This window comes from Gopherus evgoodei, chromosome 2 (assembly GCF_007399415.2).
Source record: "Gopherus evgoodei ecotype Sinaloan lineage chromosome 2, rGopEvg1_v1.p, whole genome shotgun sequence".
NCBI lineage: Eukaryota > Metazoa > Chordata > Testudines > Testudinidae > Gopherus > Gopherus evgoodei.
The window spans coordinates 92,570,148-92,591,510 of record NC_044323.1 but is presented as its reverse complement, the minus strand read 5'-3'; the positions used below and the strand labels follow the sequence as shown (position 1 = coordinate 92,591,510).

General features: G+C 41.0%; 1 protein-coding gene across 1 annotated transcript in view; it reads right to left on the bottom strand.

Moving 5' to 3' along the window:
* Window positions 1-6,098: 6,098 nt before the first annotated feature.
* EPDR1 (ependymin related 1) overlaps window positions 6,099-21,363 on the bottom strand; it is a gene marked incomplete at its 5' end in the record, with an annotated part of 48,337 nt that continues 33,072 nt past the window's right edge. Inside the window, 2 exon segments of the mRNA XM_030549392.1 lie at window positions 6,099-8,611; window positions 16,781-16,989. Coding sequence (XP_030405252.1) covers window positions 8,421-8,611; window positions 16,781-16,989 — 400 coding nt within the window.

Here is a 21,363-nt window from a genome sequence, read left to right as displayed (position 1 = left end):
TATACTTGCAGGGGTCACAGACTGAGATGTATGGCTGCAATGCTATTAACAGGCTTCTATACTGATAACATTAGCTAGTATTTTACTAGAGCACAGATGATATACAACAGAACCTTGCTTTTATCTATTTCCACATGGTACTAGAAGAGTTCTTTTGGTTTTTTAATCACTACTCTCATATTTATGGGTAGAAACCCCAAGACGTGGCTGTTCATAAGCTGACTGAGTATATAGTTTCTATCAGTCGGGAGTATATTGTCCCTTGGTTGCATCAGCATAAATCCAATTAGCTTTAATGGGAACAGAATGTTTTATTCATCTGCCCATGGGCAATGCATAACTCCTATTCAACCCTTCATAGCTGTTTTTCTGGTCCAGCTTCTGAGCTGCCACTACTTCTGTTCCTGTTCTGACATTCCACAGGAATTGCAATGGAACTTCATGATATACTTGGAACAATGGTGGTGTGTTTTGCCTGACAGCAGCAATATATATACACACACACGCGTATGGATAGAGAGCAGACAACACTGAGAGACAATTCCCTCCTGTTGAGAGAAACATCTATATGTGCTAAGGAACACGTGTGAAATATAAATAATCCTTTATGAAAAGGTTTGATTTAGTTTTAAGAAATGTATGTCCTTTTGTAAAACTGTAATTTTTCCCTTTAAAAAGTAACCTCCAGTACCTTTGTATTTAAGTCATATTTGTCATCTCTAATATCGGAGCACTCAGAGCCACAGTTAAAAGTACTTAATTAATTGAATGCATGTAGAAGGTGCCTATTTTGTGAATATGCATACAGTGACAGTACAGTAAATTAACACTATTACAATAATAAATAAATAAGAAACACGTGAAAAGACCCCCAGCCAGCTGAAAAGGAAATGGCAAAAGAGCAAGCCCTGTATCATTAAGACAAACCACTCACCAAACAAAAGAGAGCAACTCTCTATTAAAACAAAAACCAGGAAAGATAAGGCGTTAAAGCAGCAAAGAATCCTGTGGCACCTTATAGACTAACAGACTTTTGGAGCATGAGCTTTCGTGGGTGAATACTCACTTGGTCAGATGCTCATGCTCCAAAACGTCTGCTAGTCTATAAGGTGCCACAGGATTCTTTGCTGCTTTTACAGATACAGACTAACATGGCTACCCCTCTGATAAGGAGTTAAGATACCAAAAAGGAAATCAAAACAAAGGAGAGGGTCCAAAAAGAGTCAGTGGTGACCCTGATTCAAAAACCAGGCCCTAGAAGCAACCTATGAAGTATCACATGTGGGAGAGAGTTCTCCAACACAGGTCCCTTGCCCAAGAAAGACAACCGACAGTTGACTCATGCTTGCTGGCCAGAAATATACAGCAGGCCACGAAATGATTATTCAGGCATCTAGGGCTTAGATGATTTATGTATTACACTATCTCTTACCGCTTGACATCTGCTTTCAATTTCTATTTCGATTTATGACTAGACAATGGCTCCCTGGAATGCAGCTGTGCAGTAGCAGGGAGGGAGTCAGGAGTCTTTCCATACTTGCGTAACCCACATAAAGGTCGCCTAGAATTGGTGTCCCTGTGCTTGAAGGAGTGCAGAGGTTGCTACTTAGTTGCTCACCCAAGCAGCAAGTCACTAGAAAGGAAGAGGGGACTAGCTGTGGCAAGTTGGTCGGTTCTGTGGGGGGGGGGTGAGTTGGGGGGAAAAATTGTTCTGTACCCTTAAAGGGGTATCACAGATTGCCTCCCAGCAATCCCTGGTTGCACAGAGGGTAGCACAATCTACCTGTAGCTACATGCCCCAATTCAGTCCAATACAAGAACAGAAACCAGCACTGAAATGAACTTGTCTGCCTACTGAGAGAACACTTCTTTCACTGAAAACGGTACTGAGTTTGTGACTCTGAGTGAAGGATAATTTTATTGGCAAGGACAAAACTCAAACTTCTCTTAGTGATGTGGATTGCAACATAAAAATGACAACTGAACTGGTGCCCTTTCAAGAACATCAGAACTGTTTGTTTGTTAGAGCTGTCAAGCTTGCAAAAAACCTATGGCATGTGAGTCCAGTACGCTTTTCTTTTCTTTTTCCAGCTTAGCCACGTTTGCCTGGCTTGACTCGAGCCTGAGGTGAGCTCTATTAGCACTAACTGGCTTTTGGAGAAGGCATGTTTCACAATCAGTGCACTCAGCTAGCACATATGGGTACAGTCAAAGGGTGCCTGTAGAAATACATGTATAAAGCATCAGGAGGAAGACCCTGACAGTCCCTACTCCATAGAGTTTATAATCTACATAGATAAGATAAACAAAAAAGTGGGGTGAAAAGAAATGCTATTATCCCCATGTTACAGGATGGGGTAGCAAGGCACAGAGAGACTAAGGGTATGTCTACCCTGCAAAAAAAGGCCCACCGCAGTGTTAGGATATAGATATTCAAGCCTGTCTGCAAAGGCCTATACTTTAAGAATTTATGTGTATTCTTATCACTTAGCTAGTTATAGAGGTATAAAAGAAAGAATCAAAATCATCGTCTATGTAAGGGCCTTCTCTCACTGTGACAGTTTAAGGCCCTGTTTAGTCATACTGAAATAAGGCAATCTGGGGCTGTTAGGAAGGTGATCTGATCTATCACCTCCAGAGAAAGAGAAAAGCCTAGAGCATGTAAAAGGAAATTTAGTTTGATAGTTTTCTGTCTGGTAAGAACTCACTTATCAATAGACACAGATGGTGAACCCTTATGTCTGTATAGATGTAGTTGTGAAATCCTCACTTCTGAATTGTTTTGTATGTTTGTTTGCATGGTCTCCGTATGGTTCTGTGATTGTTTCTGTCTGCTGTATAATTAATTTTGCTGAGTGTAAACTAATTAAGGTGGTGGGATATAATTGGTTAGCTAATCATGTTACAATATGTCAGGATTGGTTTGGTAAATTTTAGTAGAATGATTGGTTAAGGTATAACTAAGAATATTACTATATAAATTAAGGGCAAACAGGAAGTAAGCTGGGATTAGAAAATAAGGAAAAAGAAACTTGGATTTAAGTTTGCTGGAAGTTCACCCCAATAAACATCCAATTGTTTGCACCTTCGGACTTCGGGTATTGTTGCTCTCTCTTCATGCGAGAAGGACCAGGGAAGTGGGAGAGTGAAAGAATAAGCTCTCTAACCTGCAGCAAATCTCAGAGTCTGGGTAAACCAACTTGGGCTTGTAGGGCCAAAAACTGCAGTGTAGATATTCAGGCACAGGCTGGAACCTGGGCTCTGAGACCAGCCTGAGACAATGTAATTGTAAGCTCAAAAGCTTGTCTCTCTCACCAACAGAAGTTGGGCCAATAAAAGTATTACTTCATGCACTTCGTCTCTCTAATACCCTGGGACTGACACGGCTACAACAGGACTCCTACTTGTCTTTCATAGTAGAGAGTTTTGTGTTAAGTAATCTGGTGCTTTGTTTTGTTTAATAAGTATTTTGGACCTTCATTTTGATCTGCTTCCAGAAATGGCTGTATCAATCCATGTGAATCTTTATACTAAAGCCTTTTAAAATTATATGTCTTAAGGAAAAAAGCAATGTTGTAAAGTAGAAAAGCTACGGGGATGACACTACCACTATGATAACCACATTCAGTATAATTTCATGTGGCTGAATTCCCTTTACCTGAAAATCCTAGTTATTTGAATTCAGTGTCCCCTCCATAAATCCCTATGTTAGTAATCACTCGTTAGTAACTTCTCAGGTAACCTCTTAGTGACTGATGCAAATATCTTACAGAATCTACTGTTGCATAACTACATTAGAAGACTGAACAAAAAAGATATGCTCACAAACTACAGACTGTGATTAGTCAGTATTTAAAAAAAGATAAATAATTCAGAATTAAATTATATCTAGAATGCTTTTGATATCATTTTGGTGTTTTAATAAAGTAAGTAAAGTTGGATTTTTACTCATTACTAAAAAACCAACTATTAAGCAAACATCAGCATTACTCCTTTTGTTCCCCGTATTTCTATGTCAGAAAAACTGCAGCTCAAAACAGCACTTCTGTTGTTCAGATAACATCCTGTTATCTGAAAGTTTCAGATGTTCCCAGGCCATTCAGATAAAGAGAGGTATATTGTATATCCTACCTGTGTGTTAATCCTGTCACCAGAATGATGATGTGATTGTCTCTACCCCATGTTCACCATTTTTACAAGACTATGATAAATTTTGTACAAGCATGCCTTGTGAAGTATCATTTGAAAACTCATAATCTGCTGAACATTATTTTCGTGGTAAAATGTGTATCAACATTGTATGTAAAGTTATAATTTTCTACTGTATAACATTTGCTGTAACATGTTCCGGGGTTAGAAAGGCAGGCCTAAACCAATTATTTGGAGACAAAGACACACTGGCACCCCAAGATAGGTATCAACAAAGTCGAGTGGGCTATCACTTAGTTAAGAAGCCATTTTCTGGCAGGGGAAAGGCATTGACAAGAAATTACATTTCATCACAAGGACAGTTGAAACCTCACGTCCACAAGAGACTGTTTGGTCACCATGACTCAACAAAGATATTTCTAGCTCAAGAAATTGAATTGGAAAGAGGGGAGAAAAATGCTTGACCTCACTCCTCTCCTTCTTCATCTCTGCTCATGACATCAATGATGCATAAAGAAATGAATGGGGGGAGGGACTCTTCAGCCAGGACAGCCTGCTGTAAGTTTATGGTGAGAAAACCCTTTTTCTTTTAAGTTCACTTAGCTTGTTAAGTTAGGCAATTAGTGTGTGTTTTATCTTATTTCTTTTATCAATCCTAACTTTTATGTCTCATTACTTGTAGCCACTTAAAAACTTTCTTTTCTTTCTGTAGTTAATAAACCCATCTTATTGTTTTATCTTCACCAGTGTGGATTAAAGTGTATGGAAAATTCCATTTGGGATAACAAGGCTGGAGCATATAATTTTCCATTGATGAAATGACAGACTTTATATGAGCTTGCATTGTTCAGCAGTGTGTTGGACAGCATAAGATTCACATTTTGGTGGGAAAGTCTGGAACTAGACAGCTTGCTGGTATTGCTCTGCAGTTTAATTCATGAGTGGCTAACTAGTCCCATTTACAATGGAGTTTCAGTGGGATCAGTCCTGGAGGAGGATCACAACCCAATGTCAAGGTTAATTTTAGTGAAACAATCTCTTTGTAGTATTGCATTCCAGTCTACTAGTACAAATTGTCTTTTCCCCCTTTAAAGTTCAATGCATTCTGATGGCTATTCCTACACAAAACAAGGGTACAAATATTTTTCCACCAAGTGGAGAACCAAAAAATGCCACACATTGAACACAAGTTAATCACCGAGTGCTAGAATTTACCTGCCAGATTTAGATCAATCTCAAATTCGGTAGCAGTGCCAGTTTCCATCCAAACCTTGCAAGAGAAACTACAATTTAATATTAATAACAATGGTGTAAGCATTACGTCAAATGGAATTGGTGACATTCAGAACCTCTGCAAATGAGAATCGGTGCCTAAATTTAGGCATCTGAGGTAAAATTTTAAAAAATACCTAAGTGACTTACGAGTCTAAGTCCCACTGACAATTAGTTTGTTGCTACTTAATTTCAGTGGGTAAAATTTTCAAACTGAATGTCAATGGTACTTAGGCTTTTTAGCAACTTAAGCATTTAATTCACTTAGACTCTTCTACAAATTTTACCCTCACATCTATATTGAGGCACCTAAATAAATGGCCTGTTTTCACAAGTGCTCCCTACCCTGAAGCCCTCACTGATTTTAATGAGAAAAGAAAATGTTTGATTACTGTATTACACCCAGGATAGTTGTTATAAAGAAATTACTTTCCCAGAGTCTCATTTACACGAAAGCCCCTTTACATCACCCAGGCAGTGGAAATGGACCTTAAAGTTGGCATAAAGGTAATTTACTCCCACTATAAAGCACTTAACACTGCCAGAGTGGTGTAAAAGGGCCAATAAGCAATGTTAAGGGCCTTATATGCCTCTGTTGAAGACAATGATAACAAACTAAGCAAACTTTTTGTTTAATGACGCACTCATTAAAAACAACAAAGAAACAAAGCCAAGGCTCTTCTTTCTTTAACAAGTCCCTTTATTGAATATATAGAGCAGAACAAAAAAATTCAAAACCAGCATTGTTTTAAACTGTATATATTTTGCCATTGAAAATTAACTTGGATGTCACTGCAACATTTTAAAAAGCACTTTGTGTTACAGACTTCTCCAAATGAATATTAAAAGACCATCTAATATTGTTATAACCAATATAATTATAGACATGGTATTACACCCGCACACAGAGAGAATACATAGATATCTGTTGAACTACAAGAAAGTCTTTCCTAATGATGTGGAGTCACAGTTCCATGTTTGCTAGCCAAGTTTATTATATTTTCCAGCTTTCAACAAGAAGCCCTAATGAAAACAATATGCAATTAATCACAAAATTATAGAGGAATCACAGACTAAATGCATACTAAATTGATAGGAAATCCAATTCTATTTTCACTAGCACATCTCAATAAACTTTTCATGTTTGGGAAAATACCATTAATTAATTATATTTCAGCTAGTTCACATGTATACTTGCAGGAAGGGCTCCACTAAAGAAAATTCCTTCATGACTCCAGCTCTGAAAGGAAAATACCGTGACACTGTAGCACAGTGTGTAAGTGATAAAAGCTAGTAAGGTGTAGAGAAACTAATAATATACCTAGGTCCACTCTCTTCCAAAGGTGATTCTGGCCTTTGGTTTGTTAATTAAGGTACTACTGGTGAGTAAATTATACATTGTATATAATCCTCCACCATCACTGTAACCCTACATCATTTTCTCTTTATGAAGACTGTCCTAGAGGAGGTAGTAGTCTTGGTGGGATATTTTCAAATAACTATCTTTAAGGGCCAGAATGCGGTCCCCTTACTGATGCTGAATAGCACCTTCCTCTACAAGTTGTCCCGTTGACTTCAGCAGGACAATTCACGAAGTAAAGTACTACCCAACATGAGTCGGGATCAGAATTTGTCCCTACATATATTATCAAGTAACAATTGAAATAAAATGCTAGACTTATGGAAGATGAAAGCATTTACTATAATTTCAGAAACACTAAGATGGGACAGTTATATAGTCCATATCACTTGAATATCTGTACTGCTTATACTGCTAAAAATGTACATTACCTGGGGCTTTTTGGTTTTTGTTTGTTTGTTTATTTATTCATAACTAAGCTCTCATTCCTTCCACCAGCAAATAGCTGTATGTGGATGATTATGTTTTGGAATGCTGATTTAACAATGAACATGTTCAGTGATCAAAGGAATGGGTGCAAACAAAAGCAGGATTGTCATTCATATTTGGATCATAGTGCATTGTAATCATACTATGCAAAAGGCCTTTAAAATACCATTTTCCCTTTTGGCACACATTTAGGTCTTTTGTTAGAATTCCAACGTGAGGAGCTGTATGTGCATTAATCTAGGTGACAGGAGCAGGTGCTTTTTACTTCTACCTGAAATTGTAAAGGCCTTTCACACTCCCTGAAAAAAGAAAGACTTCTGAAAATAGGACAATTATAGCAATTCACATGCAATATCTATTAATTTCCTTGCATATGTTAAAAGCAAAAATGTCTTGACAAAAGCACGAATTAGAAATGAATAAAACAGAAATATGTCTAGTCAGACTCTGTAGAAAGTCTTCAGGGAAGGATTAGCAAATGCGAGAAAATAAACCTTTGGCTTAATTTTTTATTTTTCCCCCATTAAAGTATTACATCAGTCACGTAGTATTATATGAATAGTCACTCTGGTTTCTTTGCAAAAAGCCCAACAACTGCACACCTCCATACACTTGACTGAAAGCTTTTTGAAAAGCGAGGATAAAAAACCCCAAGAGAATGCATTTAATCACTCTGACATAGTCTGCTTAAACTATGCCATTTTATGGTTACAGTTGAGCTCTTACACAGAATATATTTGATCAACTCCATAAATCCCTCCAGAAGTAATAAACGATATCCAACTTCTCTTTTATATTAATAGGAACACAATATACTTTTGTGCTGACATTTTGAAATATTAAATAATGAAACTTTCAAAAAATATTCACAGCTAAAATAGTGCCTATAAACATTACTTCATCAGTAACACACACCAAGTGCATCGTTGAACAGAGTTTAATTTAGTGAAACACTGAAATAAAGATATCCTTTTTGCTACACATCTTACCTTCCTGTTCAATTATATATTGTGTTCCCTTGCAAATGAAAACTCAGAATTCCAAAAAGACAAAAATCAGGTTGAAAATCAGCTTACATGTCAGTTGATGATTATTAATAATTATCCTCCATGTCATTATTTGTTTGCATGTGGCAACCCATTGTCCATAATCAGCATTCATCTTTCATCTTTATTGGCTGGGCTTCCTGGCAAGTGCTGGGTGGGGTAAACACAGAGGGGTCAGTAATACCCAGCTGTAGATCAAAAAAGCGGGTAGAGGTTGTCACGCTGTAGTTCTTGGTGTAGGTTTCTTGCACTGGGTAACAGTCCTTGACTGTGTAAACGCCAACCCAGGACTCAACTATAATGAAGCACAAAGTGTAACTATTTTATGGGACAAGCATGAATTATTTTAAAGTTGTTATTAAAGAGACAAGAGAACATTTGTATATTTTCCTGACTTCAGTGACAACTTTCAAAAGAGCCCCAGGGGATTTTGGGCACCTAGAACTTTGAAAATCCCAGCCTTAATGAAGAAATGAAAAGAAAAACGTTTGTCATGCTATTTCAAGATAAAATGTTTAGTCATGAGCTGAATATTAATTTCTGGAGCAGTTTTTGAAAACTGTGTACTGTACACATATCTTAAGCAAGTCATGAGCTGGGCTGATATCTGCTAGTCTAATGGACAGCAGCAATCAATTTAGGATTGGGTTAATCCAACAGGGGTTAATCCCTAATTATCAGGAAATTGTTCTGATTAGAGAATCATGTTTGCAGACTTCCCTCTGTCAATCTAATATTGCCCTGATTCATTGTAATACTCCCTCCCTAACCCCCCACTGTTACTCTCTTCCATTACTTTCTCTTCCTCAACTCTCTCTCCTCTCTTTGGACCCTTCTGACATCATGCTTCCTTTGCCTTTATATTCACCTAAAACAAGTGATGACCTATAAGTAGGGCTGTACATTTATCAGGGTGGTAAAAATGTCATGGATGCTCTGACTTTTCTGTTTGTCTGAGACTTTTCTTTGTGCCCATTATTTTAATAAAGCACTTATATTCCAAACCCTGGGTCATGACACATCAGTGGGTCATGAGAAGCATCTAGGTGGGTCGCCAACCTGGTGGAGAGGCGAGACCCCAGTCGAAAGGGCTGGAGAACAAGCCCACCCCATACTCATCGCATAGTGGCAGCTCCTGTCCTGCAAGACTGGGCCTGGCTCCCTCATATCATGATGGATTGGCAACCAGGCCAAATTTGAGTGAGTTGCACTGTGACCCACATGCCAGGTGGCAATGACCAGTGCAGGGAGCCAGGCCCAGTCCCGTGGGACAGGAGCTGCTGCTGTGAAGTGAGTGTGGGATAAGCTTGTTCTCCAGCCCCCTTGCCCCAGGGCCTTCCCTCCACACTGAGCTGGGATTAGGGCTGCTGTGTTGATGCGGAGGGTACTGCTGCAAGGTCAGTGCCTCCTCCGCCCCGCCCCATTAAGGTGAGGGCAGTGAAGAAGGAGGCATTTATGTATATTGTATTTAAAGAGGTATAGTTGAGTTATCATATCCATGACTCTACACACTGTTTTCCCCTAAACCTGTGACTTTTACTAAATTGACCAATGATTTTTGATCAAAAACTGCCATGGCAAATCTGCGGCACTACCTGTAAGTATCCATTTTTCATCAATGTAATCAAAAAAGCAGATTTCTCTCACCTCTCCATCTTACTCTCATAGTTCCCATGTGTCCCTCACTTGGAGGGACATCATTTATTTTAGTCCTAAATTCACCTATCTTCCACACAAATTTGACATCTCCTTTTTATTCTCAAAAATTATTTACCTCACAAAAGAACCATGAAATTGATGTTCTAGAAGGAGCTATTTACACTAAAGGGAGGAACTCCAGGGCATTTTGTTTCTTGCACGAAAAATGTTTTATGTCCCACATTTCGAGTAAACATCAAACACTACATCCCACATTTGCTCCTAGGTAGATTAAAAGGTCAGTATCCTAGATGGTCTTCACATTGCCCATGTCATAAACAGATAGCTAAGGGTTAACGTCTCTTTCACCTGGAAAGAAGTATCTGAAGCACCTGACCAGAGGACCAATCAGGAAAGAGGATTTTTTCAACTCTGGGTGGAGGGAAGTTTGTGTATGAATCCTTTGTTCTTGGGTCTTCTGCCTGTATGCTCTCTCGGCTATGAGGGGATTTCTATTTCCTGCTTTCTAATCTTCTGTTTCCAAGTTGTGAGTACAAATATAGTAAGACAGTAAGGTTTCTATTGTTTTCCTTGTATTTACATGGATATAGTTGCTGGAGTGCTTTGAATTGTATTCTTTTTGAATAAGGCTGTTTATTCAATATTCTTTTAAGCAAATGACCCTGTATTTGTCACCTTAATACAGAGAGACCATTTTTATGTACTTTTTCTTTCTTTTTATATAAAGCTTTCTTTTTAAGACCTGTTGGAGTTTTTATTTAGTGGGGGACTCCAGGGAATTGAGTCTGTGCTCACCAGGGAATTGGTGGGAGGAAGAAGTCAGGGGGAAATCTGTGTGTGTTAGATTTACTAGCCTGACTTTGCATTCCCTCTGGGTGAAGAGGGAAGTGCTTGTGTTTCCAGAACTGGAAACGGGGGAGGGTGGAATCCCTCTGTTTAGATTCACGGAGCTTGCTTCTGTGTGTCTCCCCAGGAACACCTGGAGGGGGGAAGGGAAAAGGTTTATTTCCCTTTGTTGTGAGACTCAAGGGATTTGGGTCTTGGGGACCCCAGGGAAGGTTTGGGGGGACCAGAGTGCCCCAAAACACTCTAAATTTTTTGGGTGGTGGCAGCTTTACCAGGTCCAAGCTGGTAACTAAGCTTGGAGATTTTCATGCTAACCCCCATATTTTGGACGCTAAAGTCCAAATCTGGGACTAGGTTTATGATAGCCCATAACTTGGAAACCTCTCTCGTTCCTGTAGTTAACACATCACCAAATGTATTTCTTCCTTCTGCTACTGAAGGCTCTTTCTCCAGTCTCATACTGCTGGGCCTCAGAGCCACCTTTGACACTGTGCAATACTCAGTTTCCAGAGCTAAGTAGGATATCTGATTCCCTCTTACCTATGGAGTCGCTCATTCTCCGTTTTGGTGGGAATTCCTTCTCTACCCCAGGGCTCCTCCTCTGTGGAGACCCACAACCTTCTACCTTCATTCTTTATAGTTGCCATTAGGAATTAAGATAATTTTACACTGATGAACTTCAGCTGTACCTATTTTGCCTTTTGTCACATCTTTAATGAAAATATGCATGGCTTCTTTTCATAATCTTCTAGCTAACTATCTCAGACACAGAAGTGTTCATCCTGGAAAAGAAGGAACGTTCCCAAACACAACTCCACTCCTCTACCTCTTTCCTTGACTCATTCCTCCCATCTCTCTGTAAACCCTTGGTATCATCCTAATCCCTAAATTTTACTTCTCCCACAGCCCTTTGTCTGCAAATCTGCCCACCATCCTCTCCACAGCATTGCCCATCTAAGCCTTGCCCGGCCCCATTGTGGAAATCTTCATCCATATCTTCATTAGTGCAACTTCCACCTCCCTAAGCATCTCCCCTGGCTCTCCATTCATTTGAAGTCCTGTTCAAAACTGCACTCCTTGGACCCTATTCTCCACTGCAAGAGACAAGTCAAGAACACATTTGTATCCTGAGATGGAGAATACATCATGGATTTAGTCCAGACTAACTCTCCGATCTCCTCTCTCTCTCTCTCTGGTCCTCCACCACTAGTTTCCCCTTTTTCACTTCACGTAATCTTGCCACTGTTCATACAAGAATTTCTCTCTCTGCAGCTTCTGCCATCTAGAAGGGCTTCATTGACTCACCATCTTTTTTAAATCTCACCTCATAGCATTTATTTTCTCTCGTCTGCACCCCTTAACTTTTCTCTCTCCCTTTTTTAACGTGGTGACTGTATAGTTTTAGGGATGTGCTCAAACACCTGGCTGAACTAGAGCATATTTTTGCACAGTATTTGGGATATAGTTTTTATGAAAGAGGCAATTCAAAGCTGAATTGTATTGTATTTATTATAAAGATTTTAAAAGGTGCCATAATTAGACACTGGCAGAACAGATATCTTTTCTTTGGTGTAATAATTAAGGGATTTCTTCTGTGGAAGGCTCTTAAGGATTATAAAGGTTGATATAAAATTGGTTACTGTGTAACAAATAATTTGAAAAAACTGAGTTTCTAACTAAGACTAAAGTTGAAGAATTTAGGGCACTTTAAGGCTATTGATTCTATCTTGGCTTTTTACAAAATGTTATACTTCTTGAATTTGCATGTGTATATTATTCCAACGTTGTATCTTTGCATAAGCTAGAGTCTGCACAGAAATTTCAATATTGGCCAGTGCACCAATTCCCATATGTCTCCTTGCTCAGTCACGGACATTACAAATTAAATTCTAAGATATGGAGAGGAAGAATACATTTGAATATAACCACTTGATACTTTTTAAGCTTTAAAGCCTAGATACTACCAAGTCCAGAGAACCTTGTACTAAACACTAGTGCATTTGATTAGTATTTCTTATTACAGAAACCCTGATTCCAGCCCCTAAGGGATGAAAAATATACACCATCATGCTGGATGCAGTGACATCCGCATTTCAGTAATTCCTATTAGTGACAAATATTTTCTTTCTTCCAGCCCTTTAGTGGACCCTGCCTTCTCTTATCCAAAGAGTGGTCATGCACACTTATTCTATCATTTTAAAATTCAGTCCACATTAACAAAACAATTTGAGTAGTGATATACATATAGAACATCTAAATAAAGGCTGATAAGATGAGCAATAATTCAACACACTTATCAGAAAGTCATAATACATTAGTGAACATATATAAAACAGTCTACAGGCACCTTTTCGGACCTGCTTGTGGTGGTTTTAGTGATTTTCATATAAAAATGAATGCATAATAAAATGCTATTAAAGTACAATATATTTCCATTGAAACCAGAATAACTTTACTATAAGAATCCAAGCCAAATTAGTTGTGAGGGATAGATAGATATGAACAAGACATTGTTTTCTTTCAATACTATCATATAAAACACACAAAAATAATTGTGGGTGTACAATATAGCCGGGCATATTCAAAAGAGTGCAAAATGATACTATCTGGATATTAAGTTACATAAATCTGCCAACAATACTGGATCTGAATAAAATTTTTCCTGGGACGGATGGTGATGTGTCTCTTGTGGAATGCTGGGAGGATGAATCCAGTCTAGTTAGAGTTCTAACAATCTTTTTCTTTGTTTTATTTTTAATTTTTTTATTAAAGAAATATTTTCCCTTGGCTGATTATTAAGGTTCATAACCAGCCATATATTTTGTTGGTCATAATCGTAAGTGTTGCATCAACTGGATAATGCTGTAAATTTAGTTTAAATTCAGGGAGGTTTAAGAACTCTTTTTTATTGTTAGAGTCTGGGTATGATGCTTTCCAGGGGTACCCAGGGTTGTGAGGCATCTTGCTACTACCTACTCTTAGCACGAAGAAGCTTTGTCTATGCCTGCGATGGGACAGCTACCTAATTCTATCAGTCAGAGGCAGCCCAAGCACCCTCTCTAGGTCTACGTAGGCCTCACTGTCTCTCTATAGGTTAGTGACAGGCACACTCTAACCTACGACCTCTTCAACCTCTCCCTGGAGTGTCCAGTCCCTGATACACTGGACTCTGGTAATATTCACAGATTCGCTGTTTCCAAAGGAACAGTACATACCAGCTTACCAGTTCCACCTAAGATCACGGCTCTGCTTAATGCACAGCACTTAGATATGTTTATAGTAAACCAAGTATAAGTTTATTTAACAAAGCACAGTGATTCAAGTAATAGCAGGTAGAAGTATTGGAAACAAAAGGTCACATATCAAATAAAGTCGTAACACATTTTAGAACCCAGACTTAATTAACTAGATACTTTCATGTCTTGTAGAGCAATGCTCACCCAAAGTCCTTCCAATGTATTTCAGACAGGTTGGCTGTGACCCAGTTTTCATGAGGCAAAACATGGCGTCAATTTGCCTTCTCAGCAAAGGATCCAGGGTATTTGCATCCATAGAAATATCAGAACAATCCGTCTTCATAAACAGGATGCCTATATACTCCTTTCTTGTAGACTTTGTAATATCTTAATCAACAAATGGCTCAGTATGCAAATAGGTCTACACTGTGTGGCATACAATACACAATTCCCAAATGACCATACAAGGAGATAGGCGTCTCTTACCCTCTTCCTGAAAGGAAGCCGTCCAAGGTATGTCACCTCCTGGCGATCTGCCTTAACACCAAGGCATTAAGAACATAATTTCCATGCATACATTTTGAAATTATTAGGATTACCAGTGGACTACACTACCACTCGGCAGAGACCTCACATGCTACCCTTCAGTGATTATTGTGCATATGTTTGACCAAGGGAGCCCTGCAAAACCCTGTGCAGCCCCAGTGCCCTCTGTCAGTTGGCTCCAAGAAGTCCTTGTGTCACTGGGTAATCTCCAAGCCACATAGGTCACATGCAGTTACTCCTGAAACTGTGAAAGAGTTTCTCTATATCAGGGGTCGACAACCTTTCAGAACTGCTGTGCCGCGTCTTCGTTTATTCATTCTGATTTAAGGTTTCGCATGCTGGTAATACATTTTAATGTTTTTATAAGGTCTCTTTCTATAAGTCTATATTATATAACTAAACTATTGTATGTAAAGTAAACAAGGTTTTCAAAATGTTTAAGAAGTGTCATTTCAAATTAAATTAAAATGCAGATCTTACGCCGCCAGCCTGCTCAGCTCGCTGCCAGCCTGGAGTTCTGTTCACCTAGGCCAGCAGGGGCTGAGCAGGGCCTGCGGCCGGGACCCCAGACCTGGGTGGGGAGGTTTCAGGGGTCAGGGATGAGGGCTGGGGTGTGAGGGAGTTCAGGGATGAGGGCTGGGGTGTGTGGGGAGTGCAGGGCAGAAGGCTGGGTGTATGGGGGAGTCAAAGGTCAGGGCAGAGTGTGTGTGGGGGGGGTGCATGGCAGAAGGCTGAGTGTGGGGGGTCAGGGCAGAGGGATGGGGCTGTGGGGATGCAGAGCAGAAGGCTAGATGTGTGTGGTGTGGGTGGGGTTCAGGGCAGAGGGATGGGGGTGCAGGGCAGAAGGCTGTGTGTGTGAGGGGGTTCAAGGGTCAGGGCACAGGGCTGGCGGGTATGGGGGCTGCAGGGCAGAAAGCTGTGTGTGTGGTGGGGGTCAGGGCAGAGGGCTAGGGGGTATGGGGGTGCAGGGCACAAGGCTGTGTGTGTGAGGGGGTTCAAGGGTCAGGGCAGAGGGCTGGGGGGTATAGGGGCTGCAGGGCAGAAAGCTGAGTGTGTGTCGGGGGGTCAGGACAGAAGGCTGCGGGGGGGTTCAAGGGTCAGGGCAGAGGGCTGGGGGGTATCGGGGCTGCAGGGCAGAAAGCTGAGTGTGTGGGTGGGAGTCAGGGCAAAAGGCTGTGGGGGGAGTCAAGGGTCAGGGCAGAGGGCTGGGAGGTATGGGGGCTGCAGGGCAGAAAGCTGAGTGTGTGGAGGGGTCAGGGCAGAAGGCTGGTTGTGGGGGGGGTTCAAAGATCAGGGCAGAGGGCCTGGGGGTATGAGGGTGCAGGGCAGACTGCTGAGTGTGTGGGGGGTCAGAGCAGAGGGTTGGGGGGCATGGGGAGTGTAGGATAGAAGACAGTATGGGGGGGATTAGGGCAAAGGGCTGGGGTGCTCAGCCCGTAGGGGTGCTCCCAGCCCTCTGCCCTGAGTGGCTCAAGGCAGGGGGCTGGAAGGGATGTGCCCTGTTCCACCCCCTTCCCCAAGGTTCCGTCCCTACCTCTCTCTGTCCCCTCTAGGGAACTGCCTGCACGCTGTTGCTCTTCCCCTCTCCCCCTCGCTAGGGCCATCAGCTGATTGGCGCAGGGAAGGAGAGGGGGCGGGGCAGGAAAGCACCACTCTGGGGGAAGAAGCAGGGGGACAGGGAAGCTTGGTTGCTGCAGAACCAAGCTTCTGCCTCCTGCCCCCGCAGGGGAGATCGGTGGGTGAGGGGGCTGAGGGCCAGGACTGCGGCAGGCGGCTGCGTGCCGCTCAAAATTGGCTCACGTGCCATGTTTGGCACGCGTGCCGCAGGTTGCCGACCCCTGCTCTATATTATAGATTTTCTTATGAATAATTCTGGGCTCAGATTACTGGACTCTAATGGGAAAATGGTGTGGTTTCATCCCAAACTTTGTCTGAGACATGCAAACAACTCCATTATATGCTCTTCAGATATTTAACTCTTAAATAATGGGGACATTTTCTTTAATACAATGCCGCACTAATATGAGATACAGTATGTACTGGATATTTATTACATGTTATTTCTTCCTGCAAATTTTGTGGTAATATGGAAGTCAATACTAACAGTCAGTTGGAAAATTATATCTTAGGTAAAGGAAATGCAGATATTTTTCAACAAAACCAAACCAAATACTTACATTTCCTGGCTGGTTTTCTATCAGACCATTCCTGTACCATAATTTCATCTCCAGGACCCCCAATATAGTACTGGTCTTCATAAGTGGAGTTGTCAGGAATATCATAAGGATCCCAAGGCTCAGTCAAAGCAATCTTTGAGCACAGCTTTGTGACTTGCTCAATCTGAAACATCACTGCATCTTTATAGAGAAATATATATTCAAAGAATCTGAAACATTTAAAAAAAACAGTTAATGTTCATGATGGTTTTATAGCTGGTAGAACTCCCTGTAGTTAACATTGCCTGAGATGTCTCTCTATAATACTCTGTTTTTAGTCACTTATAATTTTGTCAAATTTTAACTATTTTGGCTAAAATTTTCCATAGTGGGTATCAGCCTCCGTATGAGGGGGTTTTTGTTTTGTTTTTTGGTGTTTTTTTTAAAAGTTTCAGCTAAAGTTCTTCAGCCATTTCTGAGAATGAGGGTATGGCTACACTGACAGCTGTACAGCACTGGGAGTTACAGCTGTCTTCGTACAGCTGTGTAGGGAAAGCGCTGTAGTGTGGCCACACTGACAGCTACCAGCGCTGCAATGTGGCCACATTTGCAGCGCTGTTGGGAGTGGTGCATTGTGGGCAGCTATCCCAGCATTCAAGTGGCTGCAACGTGCTTTTCAAAAGAGGGGGGTGGGGCGGAGTGTGACAGGGAGCGTGGGGGAGACAGAGAGAGTGGATTTTTGGAGCTGACGCTGTTGTCAGCTCCCTGCCTTGCAATTTCTAAGGACTGGAAGATACACAGCACCTACCTTCAATCATTTTAAAAGTTTTGACCTCTTCCCCCACCCCTCTCTTCTTCACTAAATGCAAATTATGCACTCCTAAATAGCTTTCAGACCACATAAGCAGCTGCTCAACACGGACTCCCCACTCCGCCTCCGCCGTGTGGCTTCTCTCCTCAAGCAAACAGCTGTGAACATTCCAAAGCAATTCCCCTGCCTGCCTCTCCTCGGTCGCTCGAGCAAACAGGAGCTGTGTTTGTTTTTTAGATAAGCAGCTCTGGGGTGCCCGGAGTTCAGCCACTCTTCCGGTTTGTTGTGAACAGGCATTCTACGATACCTCCTAATACCCTGGAGGCCAATTACAGCGCTTTTGGTGGCCACACTTGACGAGCAGTGCTGCATCTCCAGTGCTGCAATCGTTATACCCCAAGCAGACCAGGTCTACAGCCAGCGCTGCAGCCAGGGAGTTGCAGCCCTGGATGTGCCTTGCAGGTGTGGACAGCTACTAAGTTGCAGCGCTGTAAACCCACCACCAGCGTAGCCAGTAAACCCACCACTCTCCAGTGTAGCCATGGCCTGAGACGAGGGGAAAATATATTTTGCCCTTGTTACATTTTTTTTAAACAACATTTTATTTTAGAAGCCCTAGCACCTGCCAGTTTTGTGGAGCAATGGCTTGACATTTGGCAGGAGGATGGCCTGTGTGTCAGGGTTATATCATTTGCATCCCTGTGAAAGTCTCTCCAAATTGGCCAAGGTATAAGCCTTTGAAAAATTTCAGCTTTCATATGCTCAACTTCTTTGAGTTTAGTGGCTAAGTTCCCTGAAGATTCCATCCTCAGTGAGCATGCTCAGTCCCTGCACAGCTCTGGCCACATGAACTGAGGCACACGGGAACTGAGGCTCAGGGGAATTAAAGCCAAAATTTTCAAAATGTCCTCTAATTTTGGGTGCCAATTTGAGACACCTAGGGCCCAGTTTTCCAGAGTACTTAGCACATGTACAGCATATTATATATTCAAAGCACAACTCCAGTCAGATTTTTCAATTTAGTTGCAGTTGTAAGCACTCAGCACTTCTGCAAATCTGGTGTCAAGTGTAGAAATTGAGCACAAAGTTAATGGCCATCTGTGAACATTTTAATGTACGTATTTGTCTTAAATGATTAAGCCAGATCACAACTCTGAAGGACAAGAAAGGATAGAATCCAATTCTCCAGGGTGGCATTCAACTTCCTTAACCAGAAAATGGAATCACCTGCCTCATTCACAACACTTGTAACAAATGAGGCACGGCTCCTATAAACAACAGCCTTACTCACTATACAAGCTTGATTCATTCTCATAGCACCATCTATCCCCTGCACTCAATGATTTAGGGGGTCCTGTGGAAAAAATAGGATGTGATTATGTAATTAAAGACTGTATCATAATGCATATGGGGAAGCTTAATTCTGGCATTTTCTAACTTTTAAGTGCTTGACTTTTCAACCTGAACATTCTTTTAATGTAATTTTTAATGTAATATTATGTAAGACCAGGTGGAAGTCAATGCAATTCAAAATTTTACTAATTCACCAAATAAAATATACATAGGTAGGAATCACTTTACCCACTGCTCAGGTGAAGTTATTTAAATGTTAAAACATAGAAAACATTTAACAGTGGTTAAAAGCCATTTAGCAACACTCATAGCAGCTCAAGAGAGAAAGTGAAGAATAGTGTATCCGAATACAGGGGGAAATGTAGGTAAGTAAAATGTAATTAGACCAACTGGGAGTGGATTAAGACACCCTGATTCCTGCGAAAATTGCCACAGAATCATTACTGCAGGGCCATCTGGTGGGGGGGGGGGGCAGGCAAGAGGGGCAATTTGCCCCAGGCCCCTGGCCCCGCAGAGGCCCTCACAAGAATATAGTATTCTATAGTATTGCAACTTCTTTTTATGGAAAGGGACCCCAAAATTGCTTTGCCCCAGGCCCCCTGAATCCTCTGGGCGGCCCTGCATTACTGGCCTAAACTCAATTTACATTCTCTTTGTTGAAAGAAAAGTTCACATCATTGTGACAGGGGTCAGGAGAACTACCTGGTATCTGGCCAGTAAAATGCTGAATTTGTGAACACTTAAGCATGTGCATAACTTCTGTTCCATTGAATTCAGTGGAGCTACTCATGTGAGTACAATTATGCATATGCTTAAGTGTTTGCAGGATCAGGTTTTAAGGGTTTAACTCCAGCTCAGCTTCCTCCTCTGCTTGCACAAGTTCAGCAGTGGCTTCTTGAGATTCAGAGAGAGAGAATGCCTTTGGAAAAGTGAGCTGCACACATGCAGCTGAGTCTCATGGCATAGCAATAACTTTTGACCTTGAATTATCATCTGGAAAATTTGCAAATTAACCAAAGATAAAAATGCTGATTTATCTTTTAAAATGATGTGACATCCACGTTATATCCTGCCTGGTTTTAAAGAATTTCACTTCTCTTTCTTCCTTCAAATCCCTCCTCAAAACCAATTTTCTGTTCAAATTCTTCCTACTTTATTTCCCCTAACAATAATCTCTTCACACTTTCCTTTTCCTGAACTGTTATCCAATGTCTTGCCTTCTCCATCTTGTCTTTCATATATTATAAGGTATTTGGGGGAAGGGAATATGTTTTACTCTGTATTTTGTAAAATCAAACGATACATTATTATTACATAAAGGATATATTCTATCACCCATTACTCAAGCAGAGAGTACCTTAGGCTTCAGTCCTCCACGTGCTTATGATGTACTCAACCTTAAGCACATGAGCAGTTGGCAGGGTTCCTTCCCCACTCTAAACTCTAGGGTACAGATGTGGGGACCTGCATGAAAGCCCCCTAAGCTTATTTCTACTAGCTTAGGTTAAAACTTGGTACACTGCCACCACCAAGTGATTTAAGAAGAAACAGGGAAAGGACCACTTGGAGTTCCTCTTCCCCCAAAATATCCCCCCCAAGCCCTTACACCCCCTTTCCTAGGGAGGCTTGAGAATAATATCTTAACCAATTGGTTACAAAGTGATCAAAGACCCAAAGCCCTGGGTCTTTGGACAATAGAAAAATCAGTCAGGTTCTTAAAAGAAGGATTTTATTAAAAAAAATGTAAAAATTATTTCTGTAAAATCAGGATGGAAAATAACTTTACAGGGTAATCAGATCCAAAGAGCCCAGAAGAACCCCTCTAGTCTTAGTTTCAAAGTTACAACAAAACCGGGATATCTCCCTCTAGCAAAGGTAAAATTCACAAGTTGAGAAAACAAAGATAAACTAATATGCCTTGCCTAGCTGTTACTTACAGGTTTGAAATATGAGAGACTTGTTCAGAAAGATTTGGAGAACATGGATTGATGTCTGGTCCCTCTTAGTCCCAAGAGCGAACACCACCAAAACAAAGAGCACAAACAAAAGCCGTTCCCTCCCCCCCACAAGATTTGAAAGTATCTTGTCCCCTTATTGGTCCTTTGGGTGAAGTGTCAGCCAGGTTACCTGAGCTTCTTAATCCTTTCCAGGTAAAAGGATTTTGGTGCCTCTGGCCAGGAGGGATTTTATAGTATTCTATACAGGAGGGTTGTTACCCTTCCCTTTATAGTTATGACAGTAGTCAATCTAATTTCAGTGGGATTATCTGCATGTTTAAAGTTAAGTGTATATATAGCTAGGTGCAGGATTGGAGCCAAACCCTGTGGATACATTTAGTTGACTTTGCTTTCTCAAACATAAATACCTAGCAACGTGTATATTAAAAAAAAAAAATAAAAAACCCTCACAACACAAAATATTCCACTGCACACACTTCTCG